This window comes from Arachis ipaensis, chromosome B8 (assembly GCF_059453495.1).
Source record: "Arachis ipaensis isolate K30076 ecotype BB chromosome B8, ASM5945349v1, whole genome shotgun sequence".
NCBI classification, from domain to species: domain Eukaryota; kingdom Viridiplantae; phylum Streptophyta; class Magnoliopsida; order Fabales; family Fabaceae; genus Arachis; species Arachis ipaensis.
The window spans coordinates 137,944,194-137,967,055 of NC_142443.1; the positions used below are offsets into that span (position 1 = coordinate 137,944,194).

The window sequence follows — 22,862 nt, forward strand, 5'->3', positions numbered from 1 at the left end:
ATTTAGAATAGTAAGTCATTGGTTAGTGATTCAACCGATAAATATAATTAAATAATTATATAAAATTTTAATTTTTTATTAATAAATGTTTTTTTAATTTTATTTTTATATTCACTTAATTATTATTATATTTTTTTCTAAAATTAGGAGTGAGACTGGAATTGTAGGGGTGTACGCGGATCGAATCAGATCGGATATGGCCAACATTGCGATCCAATCCGCATTAAAATTATCGGATCGGATCGGATCCAATATTCATAGTTTTTAAGGTTGGATCCGATATGTAAATGTGCGGATCGGATATCGGATATATCCACAAAATACAAAAATATTTTTAAAAGCTTATTTTTATTAAAAAAATATCAAAAAAAATTTATTTTTTCTATTCTTTTAAATATGTTTACTCTTAAAATAATATTAAACATACTTTTCTTAAATAATAAATTAAAATAATATTGACACCAAAAAAAAAATTAAAATAATACAACATATATGATAATTATTAGTTAAAATAAAACATAAAAAAATATTTACTTATTTATTTCTTTATTTTTACAGATATGCGGACACCAACACAAAATCCGCAATCCAATTATAGTTTATTGGTTATTATATTTTGAAAACCCATTAATTAGTTTATCTTTTATATGCTTTATGTATTTATTAAAAAATAATATTAGTAGATGTCATAAAATTATGAAAAGAAAACAAATATTATGATTAATAAATAATATTTTTATTTATTTTTAACTTGTAAATATTCAATTAAAAAAATAATACAAAATTAAATATAACAATTATTTAAAGGTGTTAAATACTATATATATATATATATATATATTCACCATACATAAAAAGTAAGTACTTAAATAAAATAATTAGAACCTAAAATTATCCGATGGCAATTTTTTCAAATTAAAGACACAATTCTCATATTTATACAAACCGCTATTGGTAACAATTGATTCAAAATCAATCTACTATCACCTGCAATTTATGTGAAAGAGAGGCTAAAACAGTATATAAAAATAAGGACTAGTGTAAACTGCTGGAGACAACACTAGTTTATGTATTATTACATATTCTGACCTTGAAATTGAAGAATGTCCCTTTTATTCTAAACTTCTATTACTAATGTCCGGTGTATTGTCAAGTTTTTCCTTTATTATAGATTTTGGAAGGTAGTTAATGAATGAAAACTTAGTGTATGTTTGGTTTAGTGGTTCAGAAACATGAACGCACGTTCAAAAGTCTTGAATCGTTGGACCAAATTTGTTTGAATAATTTTTTTAACATGATTTTTACCCTTAAATGTAGGTTTACTTGGAGTAGCATTTTGTAACTTTTGCTTTCAATTTTTATCATTGAATTGATTGTAAAATTTATTTTTTCAACTATCCTTCTTCATCTTCTTACTTCTATACATACATATAGTCATCTTCATTTTATTTATCAACTATTTTTCTTCACCTTCTTCATATGCATGTCATTTTCATTCGAATCCCGCTAGAGAACTAATGGGATATCTGTACAATAGGCTAATTATTTAGCCCAATAGAGATAAATAATAAAAATTCGTCCACAGATTACTCTAAATTCAAAAATTATTATTCAGTTATTTCACATCGAATTTCAAATTTCAAATTTCAAATCCCTTAATTTTAAGTTTCAAATTTTTAAAAAATTCAATTAATTATTTCAAAAAATAACCATCAAAAAGCCTAATTTATCAAAACATTTCATTCCAATACCCTCTTCTTTTTCAACTGGTGGCCACCCCACTTTCATCAATAATCATCCTACTCCACCTTTGCTGCTTGCCTTGCCACACGCCACTTACCTTAGTAAAAATAACCATCCAATTAAGAATAAAAATAATCATCTGCATACCTAATAAATTGAACATCCAATATATTTTAATTATATATAACTAAACTCAATTAAGTCAAAATAACCATCTACATAAAAATTAAAATAATCATCCGCATCCCTACTAAAATAACCATCCTAAATTAACCATTAAATACATTAAAATATCTCAATTACATTAAAAATAAACATCTCATTTACATGAAAAAGAAACATCTACATGCATATATAAAACTTGACTCCCAACAAAGAATTCATTCCAATTGCTTCGAACTTCAAAGGGAGTGTCAGTGCAAGTAAGTTTATGTAAAGGACTTTTGAAAACACCAACATTTTGTTTCTTGGCATTTTTCTTTTCTGGCCTTCGCTTAAAACACCACAGCATAAAAATACAAATGTCTAACAAAATAAATATCAAAAGACCAACATCAACAATCCAAATGATATTCTTAGCCATATTGATTTTCTAGCATTTATTACAAGTATTGATGCAGTTGGGAAAAAAGAACTATTTGCTATTCTCCATTGTGATATGAAATATGACAAAAAGGCCAAAACCCAACAAATTATATGATATGAAATATGAATACAACTATACAAGTACGCAAACTAACTATATCAAACCTTATAAATCTTTATGGAGTGACTCTGAACAAAATATAATATAACAGTAAATAATATCCACAATAAATTATAAAAAAAACATCTCTAAGGTACGGCCAAACAAGCTCTAATTAGAATTAAAATAATTGTTATAGAAAAAAAAAATGAAAACAAACAAGACAAACTTCTAAAACAACTATAAACCACAAGATTTCCTTCCACCATAAAAGGTCTTTTGCGATGGAATTACAATAAACCACACACCCCATATCCTGATAACCATGAAGATTAAACTAGTAGCATGATCCACTGATTAAACATAACAATTAAAAACCAAACATTGACGGCGTTCTCAGGCTTTGGCGACCAGATTTCGTGACTCATCTGCTTCGCCTTCTTCTTCTTCTTCGTATATTTTATTTTCATTTTATTTATCAACTATCTTTTTTCATCTTCTATTTTCATTTTGTTTCATTTTATTATTTTTTCTAATTTTGCTAAACCAAATACACACTTATTATGAGACTTTGTTTTGTATAAAAAATCACGTGAGAATGCAGTTTTAACTTGATTAGCTTATTCAGAAAGGTGATTATCCTCTTTGCTTCTTTCTTTTTGTGCATGTCCATAAGTAAGGTAAGACTAAAACCATATGGATAAGTTAGTGCTGCAACTAATGTTTTCAATGCTGAATTGTTGCATATTGTACATAATAATTATGATTAGGAAAGTTGGTGATTCGAATTACTCTGTAAGTAGTGACTTTGATAATGACCAAAAAAATAATGTGATGAGTATTAATGATAATGATGAGATAAATTCTGATTTTAAGATTAGTGAGAGTGATGAATATGACACATAAACTATTATTACCTATAATAGTTTACATTTTGTTCTATTATTCTTTCAAAAACCATTGCTGCATATAACAATTTCTGTTTCAACCTTTTTTTTAATGTAAATTTATGTTGATTTAAATTCGATGTTATCAATAACGGTTTGTATAATTATATAAAAAAGTTGCAATTATGTTTTTAATTTAAAAAAGGTGAAATCTAATAATTTTAAATTCTAACTATTTTATTTAAGTAATTTGTCGTAAAATTAAAGGTCAGCTTGGTGACAAGCCAATATTTTCTAAACTCAATGCTTTTAAGTGTGAACTTGTTATTTATATTTTAAAATTAATTCTAAAATAATGTTGTGATGAACATAATTTAAATTTTACCTTAATTCTATCGGTGGTTTTAAACTCTTCAATTTAAATTTTATCTACAACCTGAATATTTTAATCTGGTCCTATTTAATTGAACCTATGAACTTCAAGTTTATTTTCACTAAAATATAACATTAATTCTTCTACACTTCACAATATCAAATATTATTTATGTATAATTAACAAATTAAAATACTATTTTTGATACATTAGGTATTTAGGCAAATAATAAAAATGTTGGGTTAAATCTTCACAAGTTCTTGGTTATATATTAAAGTTAGGTTTGGAAGAGATTAAGGGCTTGTTTGGATGAGCTTTTTAAAAAAGATCTTTTTTCGAGTTATCTTTTTTTAAAAGATCTTATAGAGAAGTAAAAGTAATTTTATGTTTGGATATCTCATGTAAAAAGGTCTTTTTATCAATCAATTATGTTTGGGTATAACAATATAAAAGTACTTTTTTGTTTATTTATTACATGAAAAACATCTTTTTTTTAAGGAAAAAAGATCTTTTAAAAAAAGATGTAAATTACAGCTTCTCAAAAAAGATCTTTTTTTTATTTTACTACTAGAAATTTGCCAAACACGTTAAAAAATAAAAAAAGATCTTTTTTCATTGAAAAAAGATCTTTTTTTAACAAAATAATGGCGCCCAAACATGCACTAAATAATTAAGATTGAAAGACAAAAATTGTTATTAAATTAAGTTTTTTAAACAAATACTCGGATATAAAAGATGTCATTAATAAATGGTTAAAAGCTATCAAGAATGGCAAAGTGTTAACTCTTACAATTGATAATGATAATATAGAAAATGACTACGGGTTATAACTTTACTTTTATTTTGTTTTTTGTTTTCACTTGCTCTACCATGTTGTGTAAAGTTATTTGCTTAAAAAAAATTAAGTTTTTATATTATATTTAGTATAAAATATATTAGACTGAATTATGTCTCAATATTATATTTAATTTAAGATAAATATAAAAATTATTTGATAAATTTAGAATTTAAAAAATTAAATAAAAATATTTAAAAAAAATTATTAAAATTTTATCTCTATCTCCAAATTTTTGGTATTTTAATTTATTTAAAGTATTAACAAAACTAAAATTTTATGTCAAAACTTGAAAATTTTAGTTTTATCAATTTTTAACTATTAAATACAATACTAAATTTCAGTATTAATCTAAAAACAAACACTAGAGAAAGTACAATAATAAAGAGAAAAGACTATAAATATCAGCATGAACGACACCAAAAACCTCAAACACTACAAAAATTGTAGAAACTTATATGTTATTATTTAACAGTTTCTTTTAACTTCACATGATATAATTGTATGCAAGTGTTCACCCTCCAAAAATTTTCAAATTAAAACTCTATTACTCCAAAACTCTTCTCCTATTTCACTCTTTTCCTTATCTTTCGCATCCCGCCAAATCGAAATTCCATTCCCGCAAAATCTTTCTCACTCAGTTGGTCGCTTTCCGCAGCCTACTCTCCCTTTTTGTCCTTGATTTGAAATCCGCACCTCTAAGAGTGAGCTCCTCTCCTACTTTTTTTGACACACAGAGATTTAAACCATTAGAAAAAAAAAGCAAATGAGTTCTTGCACAAATTTTAAAAAGGAGGAATTTTTCTTTCTCAGAGGGACTTTATATCACCAATAATTTGTTATTTGACAAGTTATTTTTTAAAAAAATTAATTAAATAATTATATTTTTATTTAATTAATAATTTATATTAATTATTTAAATTATAATTAATATAAAAAATTATATTAAATTATAATTAATTAAATTTATTTATATAAAAATAAATTTAATTTTTTACACATTATAAAATAAGTTTTTAATGAGTTATTTATTATTATTTATAAAATTTAAAATGTTAATCACATTACAAAATTATAAAGCTTAACTATTTCTTTTATATTAAGTAATTTTATAAATTAATGTAATCTTGATTATATATTATGTATTATTTTTATATATAATTTTTTTAATATTAATATTTTTAATAATAAATTATTTTTAAATTTATAAATTTAAAAGATATTATTGTAAAAAAATAATAATTATATTAATTATTTTAATTAATTAATTAAATAAAATCATAATATAAACAGTTCCCTAATGAAAAAAAGAAAAATATTTTAAATTCTTATTTACTATTTATAACATAAAAACTGATGGAGAGGTATTTTTTTTATGAACTATAAACAAGGATTAGAATGAGTTCTCTACCGATAGTCTAACCTCTACCCTCAACCTCCAGTCTCATCGCCTCCTCCTTACCGGTACATCGTGTCCTCTCATCTCTATCTTGTTGGTTCGTTGCGTCCTTACCCTGATCAACAAGTCTTATTTTCAGATGGAGATGCTTCAGGTAATAACATTTATTTTGGGTTCTTGTGTATGGCTTTCAATTCCTGATTTATTCTGACTTTGTTCTAGTTTTGAGTTTATTCTTATTTGGATTTTAGGGTTTTTTCTGAGTTTGTATAAGCCAAACCCTAGCCGCCGAGGCCTTTCACATTTTGGCTCTCTGATGGTCGTTGTGCCGATTGAAGCTCGTTGTGACTTCATTTTCTGTTTTTCTTATTTAAAAAAAAAAAAAATCAATATCTTCCCAGTTGTGTTTCGTCTTCATAATTCAATGCATTTTGTGATCTCTCTTGTTGTGCATGCACCTTTCTGTCCATGTGGTTGTTAATGATACCAGTCTAGGATTGTATTGCTACTTTTATTTAATCTCTAGTTTAAGGAAACTCAATGTTAAATTGTTAACTAATGGTGTATACACAACATCAAAGCTTCATGGTCATGGAAATCATTACAAATTTGTCATGTTAATTCTTTGTTTCAAATATATATTAAAGCAAGGTTTGGTCTACATCATCCTTAGATCTTTTATTAACTTCTTTCTGATCCACAACCTTGACAATTAAAACAATTGAAGGTATACGGGTCACTGATTTCCCCAGTATCTGGAGTTGAGAAAGCAATGAAGTTTTCCACACAAGTGTCTGAGTTAATTCTTACATGGAAACAACAAATGCATCCAACTCAAATGATTCCAAAGATTTACTCCATGTGGAGTTTTGCGTGACATTCTTTTGGATCTTAAATTCATTGATATTTTCTTTTTCTGAACAGCGGTAGTTACAGCACTTACTGAACTGGGCAATGGAAAACCAAGGTTCTATTCAACTCCTGAAATAATTGCTTTCTGCAGAAAATGGCGCCTACCCACAAATCATGTGTGGCTGTTTTCAACAAGGTGAACATTCAGGATCTTTTTTCTTTTACATTAAGAAAATAAATAGAGGATGTGTATTGCTTAGCATATCATAAATGACTTAAATATTATATTTCTTTCGAATCCAGCTCTAGACTTTGGAGTGGAACTTTAATTCTGGATCATTTCTACTTAAATATGTTTAAATTGAACACCTTTTGTTTTTTTGAATCCGTAGTTTTATGTGTTAATACGGTCTATTAGGTGTATGCTTATTTTATTTAGGAAGTTGCAGAGGTTTGTGACTTTAGCTGTGCTATACTTAATTTTGAATTTTAACTCTGAGAAACTGTTTGGTTCATTTACTGTTCTTGTGAGTCATGATATAAAGGCCCAAGGTGAAATTCTGGAGGGTCTCGTATAGCTCGTCTTGTGAGTCATGATAGTCCAAATCATATATAGAAAATTTTGAAAGAGAATTAGATATGCCAAGGCTCAGGATCATTGAATAATCCCTTTTATGCATAGTACCAATATTTTGATCAAGAGTACCTGAAAATTGGATTTGGGCTATATGCAAATGGGTGGTGCTAGTTTCGGTTTCTTCTTTTTACTATTTTAAAATAATTAAAAGTATTATGTAATTATTATTTTAAAAATAATTAAAAATCCATGTAATTATGAACTTCAATACAGTTAACCAAGTCATTTCTTGATTTTCTTCTGGTAATTTCTTTGGCATTTTTCATTAACAAATAAAAATAATTATCGTCTGGTCACCTTTGTAAAATTTTAAAATCTTTTATAGATTATTTTGTTGTTTACGTCTTTTAGGATTATCTGTTAGCGCCATAATTTTTTGGTTACCGTTTTAATAGTCTATCTAAAAAAAATCCAGAATTTGATGAAAATTTAGGTAGAGGTAAACGTAATTTATGTTGGAGAATTCAAAAAAAAAAAAAAAAAACTAATTGAGGAAATTTGAAAACTCTTTTAAATAGTCAAATGACCCATTGATTTTAGATTATTATCGCGTGACGATAATATGTGAAATACTCATGGTATTGGAGGGAGAAGTCTAGGGTGCAATGGCTCAACTCGGGAGATAGAAATACCAAATTTTTTCATTTCAAGTTTCAAACGAGGAACCAGAAAAATAGAATAAAGGAGTTGGAGGGTGAAGAGGGGAATATGGCAAAGGAACCAGTAGAAATAGTGGAAGTTGCATAGAAATACTTTGAAAATCTATTCACAACAAGCTGTCCTAGAGATCTGGCTGCAGAATTGGATGGAATATGCCAACAAATATATGCAGCCACTAATAGAATGCTGTGTAGGCTAGTGATTGAAGAGGAAATTAAAGCAGTAGTCTTCTCCATCAACTCGTTTTCAGCTCTGGGAGATGATGGATTTACAGCAAAATTTGTTCAATTCTTTTGAAGTACAATAAAGGAAGATGTGCCAGCGGTTGTTAGAAGCTTTTTCTACGGAGGTAAAATTTAGCTTTTATCATACTCACATATGTCTCATACCTAAGGTGTCATCCACTAATTCTATGAAACAAGTTAGACCTATTACCCTTAGTTCTGTTTTTTATAAGATCATATCTAAAATTCTGGTGCACAGGTTTCAATCAATTATGAATAGACTAATCAGTGATTCTTAAAGTGCTTTTATAAAGGGTAGGTTGATTAGTGATAATGTCCTAATTGCACAGAATTCATGCATTTTCTCAAAAATAGAAGGTAAGGAGATTATGATTTGGCATTAAAGTTGGATATGAGCAAGGCTTATAATAGGGTGGAATGAAGTTTTGTTTGGAAGGTGATGAAGAAGCTAGGTTTCTGTGATCGATGGATGAAGTGGGTTGAGGAACTTGTAATGACGGTATCTTGCTTTGTTATTGTGGATTTACTGTGGATGGACAACTTCATGGTTATTTTAAACCATGTAGAGGATTACGACAAGGTGATCTTCTATCTCCCTACCTATTTTTGTTTTGCGCAGAGGGACAATCCCATCTGCTCCACAGAGAACAGAGGCCGGAAATATTTGGTTTGAGACTCAATCAGAGGTGTTCGACAATCAATTATCTTTTCTTTGCAGACGATTTAATTCTTTTTAGCAAAGTTTCAGAAGGAAAGTGCTAGAGATTGCTAGCGGTCCTACAGACTTACGAAGAAATTGATGGCCAAGGGGGTAAACTTGGACAAGTCATCAGCCTTCTTTAGTAAGAACACACCAATTCTAGGGAAATGGATCCTCTGCAGTTAAAAAAACACTTGAGAGAATAAAGTGTGATTTTTCACCTTTAATTCTCTAAGTGGGACCAAAATTAAATAGACGAGAGAAAGCAATGAACGGTTAGATTAAACACTGTACAACATCCAATTTTTTTACTACTGGAGAGGATCCACTCCCCCAATTCTAGTCTGAGACCATTTGGCGGAGATTCTCCCTGTCGCTCATGTTGGCAATCAAAACAAATATTTGGGTTTATCGGCAATGATTCATAGATCAAAGAAAGCAATATTTAACTACATTAAAGATAGGGTGTGTCAAAAGCTCAGACGCTGGAAAAGGGCTCTATTATCTTCTAATGGACGCGAAGTGCTTATTAAGGCGGTGGCAACGGTGATACCTATATATACACTAAGTTGTTTCAAGTTACCGGAGACACTAATTGAAGAGATTCAGAGAACCATACTCCAATTTTGGTGGGGGCAGAAAAGGTCAGAAAATAAGGGGGACTAAACTTTAAAGATTTGAAGGCTTTTAATCTTGCCATGCTCGCAAAGCAAGGTTGGAGGTTAGTTTCTAGACTTAATTCACTCATCAATAAAGTATTACAGAGCAAATATTACAAATATTCAAGCTTCCTAAGAGATTGGATGAGTATTATCGAGGGCAGAAATGTGCTAGAAAAGGTATACTATGGGAAGTAGGAAAGGGATTTAACATCAACATTCAATAGCAATGACTGCTAATCTGGAATGGATTTCACAATTACAGCATTTAAACAGAATATGGAACCAGAACTTAATTCAGTCCAATTTCAATCCAGAAGTAGCTATAGCAATAATCAAAACTTCAACACTTCAATTTATGAGATAGAGGATAGAGTTACTTGGATGCTGGAGAAAGGGGGCGGCTTCACTGTTGCTTCGGGATACAAAATAGTCTTTAAATTCTACCACCTACCAACTGAATATCTGCCAGAACAATGCAAAAAAAAAAATGACTTATGGAGGAGCATATGGAAAATTCTCTGGAAACTGATGCATGGAGGATTCCCTGTGAAAGAAAGGTTGAATGCCCAAATACAATCTATTGAACCCTGGTGCCCAAAATACAATCAGTCACAAGAAAGTGTTTTCATTGTTTCTTGGAGTGCCCAGATGCGACTGAAGCTTGGAGATGCGCAAATCTGCCATGGCCAATTCAAGAGTGAGAACCATAGGAGTGGTGGATTCGCCTGGAAGCAGAACTAAGATTGGAGGAAAATCCGAACGATAAAAGAGCAACAGCAGCAAACCTCATGGCAAATCTGGTTAGCAAGAAATGCCTGAGTATTTAAAGGTAGAACCACCCCTTCGGCAACTAAGGTGGAGATGGCAAGGAGAAGTGTGCGAGAGAGAAGAAGAGTATATAAACAAATGACCCATTGAATTTGACAAATTAGTTATATTTATTAAATTTAAATTTAAAATTTGAATTATTATTAATTATAATTTAACTCTTTTAAACTAAAACTCTAGAATTGTAATCTAACTAAACTCAATATTAAACATATATAGTGTGGTTTTAAAAATATTATCAATCTGTTTGAAATCTTAAGGTGAACCCATCAGAATTTGACAAATTAGTTATATTTATTAAATTTAAATTTAAAATTTGAATTATTATTAATTATAATTTAACTCTTTTAAAATAAAACTCTAGAATTGTAATCTAATTAAACTCAATATTAAACATATATAGTGTGGTTTTAAAAATACAGATTTAATTGATTAAATAGCATGATTTTTTCTATTCTTAGCGAGGTAAATTAATTAATAATTTGGTTAATCAAAAGAAAATTAGGTAAATTTATATTTTTTCTAGAATTCAAATTTCTTTTAAGTGAATTAGTCAACTTATATATAACTAGCACAAAATAATATGTAATTGCATATAGCTATTAAAAAATACAGGATATCTAAATGTATAGTATATCTGATTAAAAGAGTATATAACATTGTCATATGAATAAATGAATTCGTATATATACTAAATATACTTGCATGTTTATTTTTTTCACACACACACACATACATATATATATATATACTTGTGACAATATTATAACAATGTACTAAATTAATCTATTTGATAATGAAAATAACTTTTTGTAGCTTCAAAATTAGTTATTAAATTAATTATTATTTATTTATATATATATATATATATATATTTTGTTTAATTTATTTTTAATATATATTTTATATTTTATAATCGATTAAGGTCATAACTGATTTCACGAGATAATCGCAAATACTACCATGGTCATGTCATTTGATCTTGCAACCGTCGAATCCCCACAATAATGAGCACTAAATACCAGAAAAAAATCGTGACCTCGTTTCAACCACGAACACTAACATAGTAACATAGTTGATTTGATAATTATATATAATTTTTTAAATTAGTTTTGACTAAAATATTTAATTTTAAAATAAATAGAAACATAATTATTGAAAAAATAAATTATTCACAACATAAATGAATGAGAAAAGATAAAACATCTAGTGAACTATTAATGATTAAACTAGTAATTAATTCTATGAAGGATAGACTAATTAACGAAACTTCCTTGTTATCTTCTTGTGATAATTGGAATGTTTACTGCTATCAAAAGATGGACTTGCCTTGGGACGATATTCCGGTAACAACCTACCAGACTTGTAGCGCACACCACATGCATTGCACAATGTTTTGGGACCCATGGGTCCATTCCTCCATTGAGGAGTTTCCTCTACTTCGCAATGAGTACATCTTTTAATTTCAAATTTCATATTTTTCCTCGGCTTCCTGTTAACGGTTGTCCTGAACTTTTTCCTTTTTCTACGACCGTTCATATCCATCAACACATACTCATCGTTCTCATCGTCTTTTACGCCGGTATCTTCATGCTTTGACTTAGTTTCCTTTTGTTGGTGAGGAGTAGCCGGTTGATCGAAGCTTTCGCGAGATTGACTGGAGTTATCATCAACAAAATAATCATTCTGTGGCTGTGATGATATGTAGTCATCATAGTTCTTTAAAGATATTAAATCGTCTTGAAAATTCGGAAACCATTCTAAATCTTCTACGGGATCTGGAGGGACACATAGCTGGCTTTCAGATTTTGACAATTCATTGTTGTAATCATAAGAATAAAACTGATCATCCTCTCTTTCATTCTCAAACTCTATCTCCTCGAGAAAAAAGTCTAGAAAGTTATGGTCAGAGGCCATCAAGTTAAAGAAGGAACAAATGTATATACTATGATGGATGTGGTTGAAAACAGGAAGAGGATGAACATACATCATATAGTGGGGAATAATTGACCAATTAATGGGTATTTATAAGTTACCCCATATGTTTGTCATCTTTAAAATTAAATTATTTGATGCTATGTTTATCACTTTTGATTTACCTAGATATGATTCTATTTACGTTCAAATTTTATTTAAATTTAAACGGTGCATTATCTTTTTTTTTATCTTTTCGAATCCGGTGCATTATCTTCTTTTATTTTATTTGTTTTTCCTTTTATCGACATCATTATCTATTATCTTAAATTTTTAATCTTAAACAATAAATATACATAAGTATTTTTAATCTTAAATAAATAAATATTTTAAATATTTTATTTACTGATCTAGATAATTTGAACATAATTTATATTTTTATATTTTATTATTCATCTCGTTTAAAATATAAACGAATTAATTATAAATATATCTCATTTATATTGTAAACGAGACATGAATATTTATAAGTATAAAAATATAATTTTTAAAATAAAAAAATATTAATAATTTAATTTATATCAATTTTAAAAATAAAAATTGATATATTTCATTACTTTTTTTTAAATCGAATGGAATATTAGCAAATATTTTAGTCGTACAGTCAAATTAAAAAAATTCAAATATAGGCATAGGAATTTGTTTTGTTTTTTGTCAATCTTCTCTTACCATACGACGTGCAGTTTTCGGGTTTTTTATTTTAATAAATAAATTAGTTATAATAATTATAAAAATAATAATTTAAAAAATATTTATTAAAATAAATATTTCTCTTATCTCGTTTATATTATAAACGAGATAATTTTATATGTATCTCGTTTACAGTGTAAATAAGACAATATTAAGACTAAAAAAGAGTACATAAAAGATTTTAGATTAAATTATAATCTAATTGGATTGATTTAAATTTTAAAAATAAAATAACTGTTTGCCAATTCTTAAGAAAGGTTGATGGGGATAATGGGAAGAGAATTGAAAAGGTTATCTTCCACGTGAGGATTGGGAGATAACGTGAGAGATAAAGTTATCTCTCACGTCATCTCCCACTCTCTACGTGCCGTTTCAATTTTCTTTCCACTATCTCCATCAACTTCTCCTAACAATTGGCAAACAGTTATTTTTATTTTTCAAGCAGTTTTGTTGAATTTTGGCCAGCATGTAACCAGCAGAGAAAGGTGAGTCATTGGATGAAATCTCACACCAATCTCACACCATTAAATTATCATTGATGGCTATTTGATGGCTACCAATCACAAAAGTTGCTGGCCTTGCTCTTTTCAAATTTATAATTTAATCTAAAATGTTTTATGTACATTTAAATAAAAGAGGAGATGGATTGTCCATAAACATGTTAAGTGAAACGGTGAAAGCACGTAAGCACATCAGCATGTTGTTTAATTACCCATTATTAATTCTATTGCTTAAAATTTTGGTTTAATTATTCTATTGGTTCCTATAATTTTACGAAATTTTTAATTAGGTCTCTATATTTCTTGTTCTTTTTAATTGAGTCCTTACACTAATTTTTTTTAATTGAGTCCTTATACTTTTTTCCCTTTTAGTTGGGTCTCTATAAAATTAAGCCTGTTAAGAGGGATCTAATTGAAAAAAAAAATTGATGTAGAGACCCAATTAAAAAAAATATATATAGGAACCTAATTGAAAATTTAGCAAAACTATAGGAATCAATAGAATAATTAAATCTAAAATTTTTAAATTTTTGATATAATCTTGAGTATTAATTTTTAAATTCAAATTACATATATTTCAAATTTTGTTTGTTACATAGGAGGACATAAAAATTTAAAATATAATTTAAATATAATTATATTTTAAATTTCGTTTATTATATAGGAGTATATAAAAATTTGAAATGGGCAGTTAATAATGTTATTTCAACAGAGTACATAAAAAAAGAGTACATAAATATTTTATTTTAAATTTATTTTTATTTTAAATTTATTTAAAAAGAGTACGTTAATTAAACCACCAACCTTCATTCTTTATAATATATTCAATGTTTTAACTCTGATATTTTTATTTTAAATTTATTTTTATTATCTATAATAACAATATATAATGTCAATACATCTATAACAATATATAATGTCAATACGTAAATTTAGTGTCCAAATTTTTTTTTTTAATTTTGTCATTTCTAATAATCTATCCTATTATAGGTCAGTTATTCCATATTAAAAAATTTCTACTACTTCATCTACTCTCTTATCACATACATTCACATTCTCTCTCATCTAATTAATTCACACAATCACAACACTTCCAAAATTATCTCTTTTCTCTTTTACTATCTATCATATCATGTTACTGTGTAAAAAAAACTCTTTTTTTTTTTTTCTTTTCTTATTCATCTTCTCTTCCATCATTCTCATTTTACTTAAATATAACATAAAACCTTATATAAAGATAATTGGAGTTTAAGTTCCAATATTGCTCCTAAAGAAAGGTTTATTATTAAAAAATTTCTTTCATCAGTTACGTTAAATAAAAAAAATTTTATTTATTTTTTTTAAAGTAATCTCATTAAGATTTTTGTATTGGATGTAAATTATTGTTATAGATTTTTATTATTTGGATATATTTTTAAAAAATAAAAATAAAATAGTTCAATAGGAACAATTTTTTAAAAAATAAATTTACATAAAATTATTTTTTTTTTATCATACTCTTCTAATATACTCTAAGTACCTACACCGTATATAATGTCAATTGGCGTTTAAATTTAAGTTCCAATATTACCCTAGAGAAGTTTATTATTAAAAAATTTTTTCCCGTATATCAATGAGTTACGTTGAATAAAAAAAACTTTTACACATTTTTCACAACAACTTTATCAAGAATTTTCTATTGTAGGTAAATTATTCATGCGAATTTTTTTTATTATGAGTATGCTTTTAAAAGAATAAAAGTAAAATAGTTTAATAGACAATATTTTTTTGAAAAAAATTATACAGAATAATTTTTGTACCAATATATTAGCATTCATTTTACATATAATACTCATTCACCTGAGTTCATTCATAGAGTACCTTATAAAAATTATATTTAAGTAAATTTTTTTTTATCTTATAACCATTTTATATTTTGGAATTTTTAACAAGTAACAAGCAAATAATAATTCTTAAAAAATTTTTTAGCTAATAAAATTATGCTAGAAAAAGAGTGATTTAAATATAAATTTTCATAACCAACTTGGGTTGGTCGAGTAGTCAGCTCACTCGTCCGCTTAAGCAAGTGTCGGGGTTCGAATCCCGCCTTATGCATGCAGTAACCCATTGGCCAACGGCAGACCCTTAAATGATGTTCAGATTCGCGACGGATTAGTCCTTGATCGGTCGAGTTGCGGATACCATAGGAAACAAAAAAAATGCAAATTTTCATATCTGCTTCAAATTAAATATAATTGAGAAATAAATAAATTTACAAATATTTATAAATTTTTATCTTCATTGTTACACATAGTAACAACATAATGATTTTAGTATTATACCTAAATTAATTTAAATTCAATTATACTATATATTAAAGAAATTAAATAACTAATAAATTTTTTTTATTTTTATTTAATTATTCTATACAAAATTTTAAAATGCTTAATATCTTATTTTTTTTAAATGATAAAATATGACTTTACAAGTAAGTATTAAAAATAAGTATATTTATAATAGTTATACACCTAGATATCTAAATCAAACAAAAAAAATTCTTTTAATAAATCTTTAACAATTCAAAAGTTAACACAAATGGATATGTATGCATCAAAGTGATAAACAAAAATAAGAGCTGCGATAATGGTAATATGATATGATGGTAATTGATTGTGTTCGGGATTAATAGAAGAAGAAAATGAAAAAAGAGAATAAAACAAGGTAACATCATGGTGACGGCAAGACAATAATAGTCATACATGTAAAATAATAATAAGAGAAAATAATAGTGTATAATACGATGAGATGATATAATCAAAATAAAAATTAATAATTAAAAAATAATAATAAAATTAAAAATAATTAAAGATGTTTAATATAAGATTAACATAATTTTTTTATTTATTAAAATTATGTATTAAAAAAAGAATGTTTTAAATATAAATATAAATTTTTAAATTTATTTCAAATTAAATAGGATTAAAAAAAATAAATTTAATATATAAATAACTAATTTATAAATAATGTTAATAAATTTTTATCTTGACTTTTTTATACATAATAACAACAATTTTTTTTAATTATTTAATTTAAATTTATTTATTTTATACTTTTCATATATATTAAATAACTTAAAATATTTTATTTTTTAATTATTCATATTAAATTTATAATTTTATAAATAAAAATATAAAAATATTTTTTTACCTCAATAGAAAAGCAAATAAATTTTATATTTTACAATAGAGGTGGCGTGGTATTACGACTTCTAAAATAAAATATACATCTTTATCTTTATAGTAATATAAATGGGAAGCTCTTATACAAAATGGGAGGTCTTATCCTGACGTGGCGCTCATATGTTGTGTTTGGGAATTTATTTGTTTAGTGTCGTCACTAAAAATTTTTAGAATTTTATTTATAACTTATAAATTAAAAATTATTATTTGGTTGTTACTTTTTAAATTTTAAATTAAACTTTCTTAGGCTGTTAAATATTTAATTTTTAATATTGTTAAACTAATTATTTACTTAGGTGTCGTCATTAGAAACTTTTAAAAATGATAAATTTTTATTTGTTTAGATTGTTATTTTTTAAATTTTAAATTATTTGTTAAAGTTGTTACTTTTTAATTTTAATTTATTTGCATATTACTCTTTTAAATTTTTAAATTTTATTTATAAATTATAAATAATTATTTGTTTAGGTTGTTAGTTTTTAAATCTTTATCTTTATAGTAATACAAATAGGGAGCCGCTTATATGTTGAGTTTGAGAATTTATTTGCTTAAGCGTTGTCACTAGAAATTTTTAAAATTTTATTTATAAATTATAAATTATAAATTATTTGCTTTGGTTGTTACTTTTTAAATTTTAAATTATGTTTTCTTAGGTTGTTAAATATTTAGTTTTTAATATTTTTAAACTAATTATTTACTTAGTATTGTCACTAAAAATTTTTAAAAATTATAAATTGTTATTTGTTTAGGTTGTTATTTTTTAAATTTTAAATTATTTGCTTAGGTTGTTATTTTTTAATTTTAATTTATTTGCATATTACTTTTTTGAATTTTTAAAATTTTATTTATAAATTATAAATTATTATTTACTTAGGTTGATCTTTTTAAATTTAAGTTATTTGCTTAAGTTGTTATTTTCTAAATTTTAAGTTTTTCTGCTTAGGTAGTTATTTTTTAAATTTTAAATTATTTGCACATTACTCTTTTAACGTATAACTTATTATTATTTGTTTAAGTTGTTACTTTTTAATTTTAAATTATTTACTCATAAATTAAAATTTTTGAAAAAACTAAATCAAATTTATTTTAATTTAAATTTATTCTTAGACTAATAAATTCACATAATTATTGTATGAGTCAACTCAAATTAATTAAAATTTATTCCTAAGCTAATAATGATAATAATTAATAATAAGTAATTATTCAATTAATTTTCGTATAACAATAAGGTACCGATTTAAGTTTGGTGTCATTGATGACTATAATTGTGCATGTTTTGTACTATTTGATAAGGAGACAAAATAAATATTGAGAAAGAGTTGTGTAGAGATACTTAATTCATTCTTATTGGTAGGTTCTAACCAGTATATATTTATTTCTAGAATCATTGACGGAAGTATTTTTAATGATAATTTTTATATTTTTTTATTATTAATATGTTAAATGATACCTTGTAGAAAGGAGATCCGTCAGATACACCTACACTTTCACTCAACCTAATTGACAAGACTTTTTTCTTTATCGTTAAAGTCTAAATATATGATAATCTAAATTTTTTACCTTCTTATAAAGTTAAAAAGATAACTGATGATATGGACCTTATAAATAAATTTAGAGAGGCTCACCCTATTCAAATTATAGGTGCAGTTACAATTGTAATTTTTATTAAAAATTAATTAATTTTTTATTTTTTAGTCATTAGTAGTATTTAATTTATATAAAATAATTAATTATTAATTATAATTTTAGAATGTTGACTACTTCTCATGGTTTGCTTCCAATCTCAAAGATATCCTAGTCATTGAAACAGAGGAAATAGAAGGTGCAAAGGTAGTTACTCAAAAAATATTTTTTTCTTAAAGTTAAAGTATAATTTTATTCAAAAGAATGTTATTAAATTAAAATAAAATGTGAGACGAATGTCTTTAATTTAACATAGTATTTTGTACATAATTTATTGCTTGAATTCTCCAATGAAATAAAATTTAAAAATTAAATAAATATATATTATAAATTTTCTTTTATATTATTATAAAATAAATGACAAAATATTTTTTATTTTTAACATATTATTAATTTTTTATTATCACCCTTAATTTATCTAAGCACATATATAAAATAGATAGTTTATTTATAACATACTAACGGCTCAATAGGCACTAGCCGCTTTTCTATTGTTTTTTATTGTTTCTTAAAAAATTAATTTTTTTATTAATATATTATTCATTCTTCAAATTTATTAGATAAATATTTTTGTCATTATTTTAATATTGACGTGATTTTATTTATATCATATTTTTTTACCTTAAAATTACTATAAATAATTTTTAAAATGTTAAATTATAAAAACACACAATAAAGAGGTATATATATTATCAGAAAAAACATAATTAAAAAAATGATAATAATAATATTATCCTGATTCAGAAAGAGTATATATAAATCAAAATACATGTCAGTTATTTACAAAAGATAATTTTGCTTAAATATCATGGATATTTATATTTGTCTTCATTTTTTTTAAGTGGTAGGTCAAAATATGGATTTTGATCTGAAGATGCCTTATTTCCCTATAAATAGTGAAAAAACAAAAAAAAATGAGAATGCTTATTTTTTTGTTTTTGAATATCGAACTATAAGAATAATTAATAAACAAAATAGGAGAATATAAAAATAGCGTATCTAAAAAAAATCTTTCGTAATTTATTATACATCTTCTTATTAATAACTTTTTGAGTCTTGAAAATCTGTCACATTTTTTTCCATAAAAATAATTATATAAACGATTTAAGATTATTCAATTAAATTGATTTCTTATTATAGGGACGAATTCAATTAATTCAATTAAAATCTGTAGAATTGAGATATCTTATTTTGCACTGAGTTTTTTGAAAAGACAAAAAAATGACATTAATCTTAGTTTATGCATGACAAAATGTAAACTAAATGACATTACATCTGATTTATTATGAATTTATATTTAATAACAGTTACCTGCAATGATATTGTTTGTCACCAAAATGAGCTAATTGTGCTCTTTTGAGTTTATGGCTGAAAAAAAAAAGTTAAATTTTTAACATAATTAGTATATACGTCTAAATAGACGGTATTATTATTGTTCATATCCTGGCCAACACTATGGTCCTGGTCCAAATAAGCCAAAAAGGCCTAATCCAAAGATTGGCCTTCACCACCCACCCGACCTCATCTTAAGAGGTCAGGCTAGACATAGGCTCCTCTCCAAAGAGGTTGGACTCGACATGAGCTGGCAAATAACACTTATTCAAATAAGTAACTGCTCCTGAAATCTCTCAACCCACTTCCAAAAGCAATATCCCAATAACCCTAAGATAAAGGGACGGTTATCCACCTTTAGAAGTGGAACTACTCCAACGGTAGTTATTGGATCACTACTATAAATACACTGACATGCTCAGGTAACACTAAGTGCCAATACTCTTAAACCTGCTTATCCCCTTGCTAAATTAGGCATCAGAGTGTCTTTGCAGGTACCACCCCCTATTCTTTCACATATACAGCTCGGACGGAGACACCTAGGTGCTCACCGAGTCGGAGATCCCATTCCTCTGACGCTTGGGCCTTTCTTCCTAGCCCAACCCAACTATTTCAGGTTACCCACGTAACATTGGCGCCGTTGTCGGAGAACTGAGAGATCACCCTATAATGGCGGACGACCAGAATGAGGACGGACACACTGCATCAGAGTCTGAGCAAGAGCAGCAAGATGCAATAAACAACGACAAAGCTATAATATCCCTGCAAGGAGCAGGCAGTCAACATCGAGAAGGTCCCTCTGGAGTGAAAGACCCAAGAGGAATCCCCTCTGAGGTGCACGAGCCAGAAAAAGAGGGACAACCTCATGCTGCCGATCTTATGGGATTGTTCGATGGTCACCAAGGACGGCTAGAGCAGCTGGAACAAGAACTGGAGCGACAACAAGAGGCGGAGAGAACCCTAAGGAGAGAGGTTGAACGACGAAAAGAGCTTGAAGAAAAGCTCTTAAGATTAGAAGCTAACCTCCGAGGTAGGAGTTCTCGTAGCGACCGAGAAGATTATCCATTGGGGGGAGAAGACCCGTTCAGTGAAGACATCATGAGGGCAAAAGTTCCAAGGATGTACCTAGCCGACGCCTCTGATGCTACTCGCTGCAAAGCCTTTCCGACAACTCTGACAAAGGCAGCGATGAAATGGTTCGATAGCCTACCCCCAAGGTCGGTTACCAGTTTTGACGACCTCTCGCGTAAGTTCCTTATGCGATTTTCAATCTAAAAGGACAAAGTCAAGCACGGCCCGAGTCTCCTGGGAGTACAGGAGGTCGGAGAACCTCTGAGGGACTACATGAAAAGGTTCAACAAGGCGTGTCTTGAAATTCAAGATCTGCCTACAGAGGCAGTGATTATGGGCCTAGTAAATGGACTTCGAGAAGGTCCCTTCTCTCAGCCCATCTCGAAAAAGTACCCGACTTCTTTGAGTGATGTACAAAAAAGAGCTGAGAAGTACATCAACATGGAGGAAAATGCCAGGCTACGGGAACCAAGCTGGCGACCTGGGCACGCTAACCCGACCAGGGAGAAGGAAAGGGAGCCCAAGAAAAAAGAAGAAGTCGGCCCGAAAGGCCCAAGAGATATCACTCTTACACTCCTCTGCGAGTTTCTCTTGTCGACATTTACAGAAAAATTTGCCATATTGAAAAGCTACCTCCCCCTAGACCCATCAAAAACAAGAAGGGGAGAAGTCGTAGCGAATACTGTGAATACCACAAGATATATAGGCATTCAACAAATGACTGTTACGACCTGAAAAATGTGATAGAAAAGCTGATCCGAGAAGGCCGGCTTGACAGATATCTCATGGAGAGGTCGGACAATCATGGTAAAAAAAAAGCGAGATGAAGAAGATCGGAGAGATCCACCACGGACCCCGGAACGACACATACATATGATCTCGGGAGGGTTCGCTGAAGGAGGACTCATAAAGTCTTCTCGTAAGAGACATCTAAAAGAAGTCTACCAGGTCGGGAGTGAGTTGCCTGACCTTCCAGCCATATCTTTTACTAAAGAAGACCGGCAGGGTATTGCCCCTGGACATGACGATTCGGTGGTAATTACCATGACTCTTGCCAATGCCCATCTACACAGAACCCTGGTGGGTCAGGGAAGTTCAACCGACATCCTGTTCAAACCAGCATTTGACAAGTTGGGATTGGACAAAAAGAAATTAAGGGCATACCCTGATATCCTATACGGATTGGGGGACACACCCATAAAACCACTAGGATTCATACCCCTACATACAACTTTTGGAAAATGGATGAAATCCAAAACTCTAAGCATCGACTTCATAGTCATTGATGTGGGTTCGGCCTATAATGCTTTAATAGGTAGAACGACCCTTAATCGGCTCAGAGCAGTGGTATTCACCGCCATCTGTGCATGAAATTTCCAACACTAGAGGGAATTGCAACCACCAGGGAGACCAAAAGCTGGCGAGAAAGTGTTACAATGAAAGCCTAAACTTGAGAGGTAAAAGCAAGGAGGTACATACCATTGAGCTCGGGAGAATTCGAGCTAAAGAGGAATTGCGACCACAGTCCGTTGGAAAGATTGAAGAGGTACAGATCGGGCAGGAGGACGGTAAGAACACCAACATAGGAGCCAACTTGAAAGAAGACTTGAAGCAGAAACTAATAAGACTCCTACAAGAGAATTCCGACCTCTTTGCGTGGAAAGCTTCCGACATGCCCGGGATAGATCCCGAGCTCATGGCACACGAATTGTCAGTATATCCTGGATCACGACCTATTCAGCAGAGAAGACGGAAGCTCAGTCCCGAACAATCTCAAGTGGTCGAAGAGCAAATACAAGCCCTCCTAGAAGTCGGCTTCATCAGAGAGGTCAAATATCCGGCTTGGCTGGCAAATGTGGTGCTAGTCAAGAAACAGAATGGCAAGTGG

The 22,862-nt window shown here is 28.2% G+C and overlaps 1 protein-coding gene and 1 long non-coding RNA gene across 2 annotated transcripts; one reads left to right on the forward strand and one right to left on the reverse strand.

Moving 5' to 3' along the window:
- Positions 1 to 5,899: 5,899 nt before the first annotated feature.
- LOC107612016 (uncharacterized) lies at positions 5,900 to 7,161 on the forward strand. The gene is made up of 2 exons (XR_001613571.3): positions 5,900 to 6,076; positions 6,847 to 7,161. It is a non-coding gene; the product is annotated as an uncharacterized LOC107612016 (long non-coding RNA).
- A 4,605-nt stretch (positions 7,162 to 11,766) lies between these two features.
- LOC107611719 (GATA transcription factor 7-like) lies at positions 11,767 to 12,423 on the reverse strand. Its single transcript, XM_016313617.3, has one exon. It carries the CDS (start codon positions 12,421 to 12,423, stop codon positions 11,767 to 11,769), a length of 657 nt encoding a protein of 218 aa, XP_016169103.3.
- Positions 12,424 to 22,862: the final 10,439 nt, after the last annotated feature.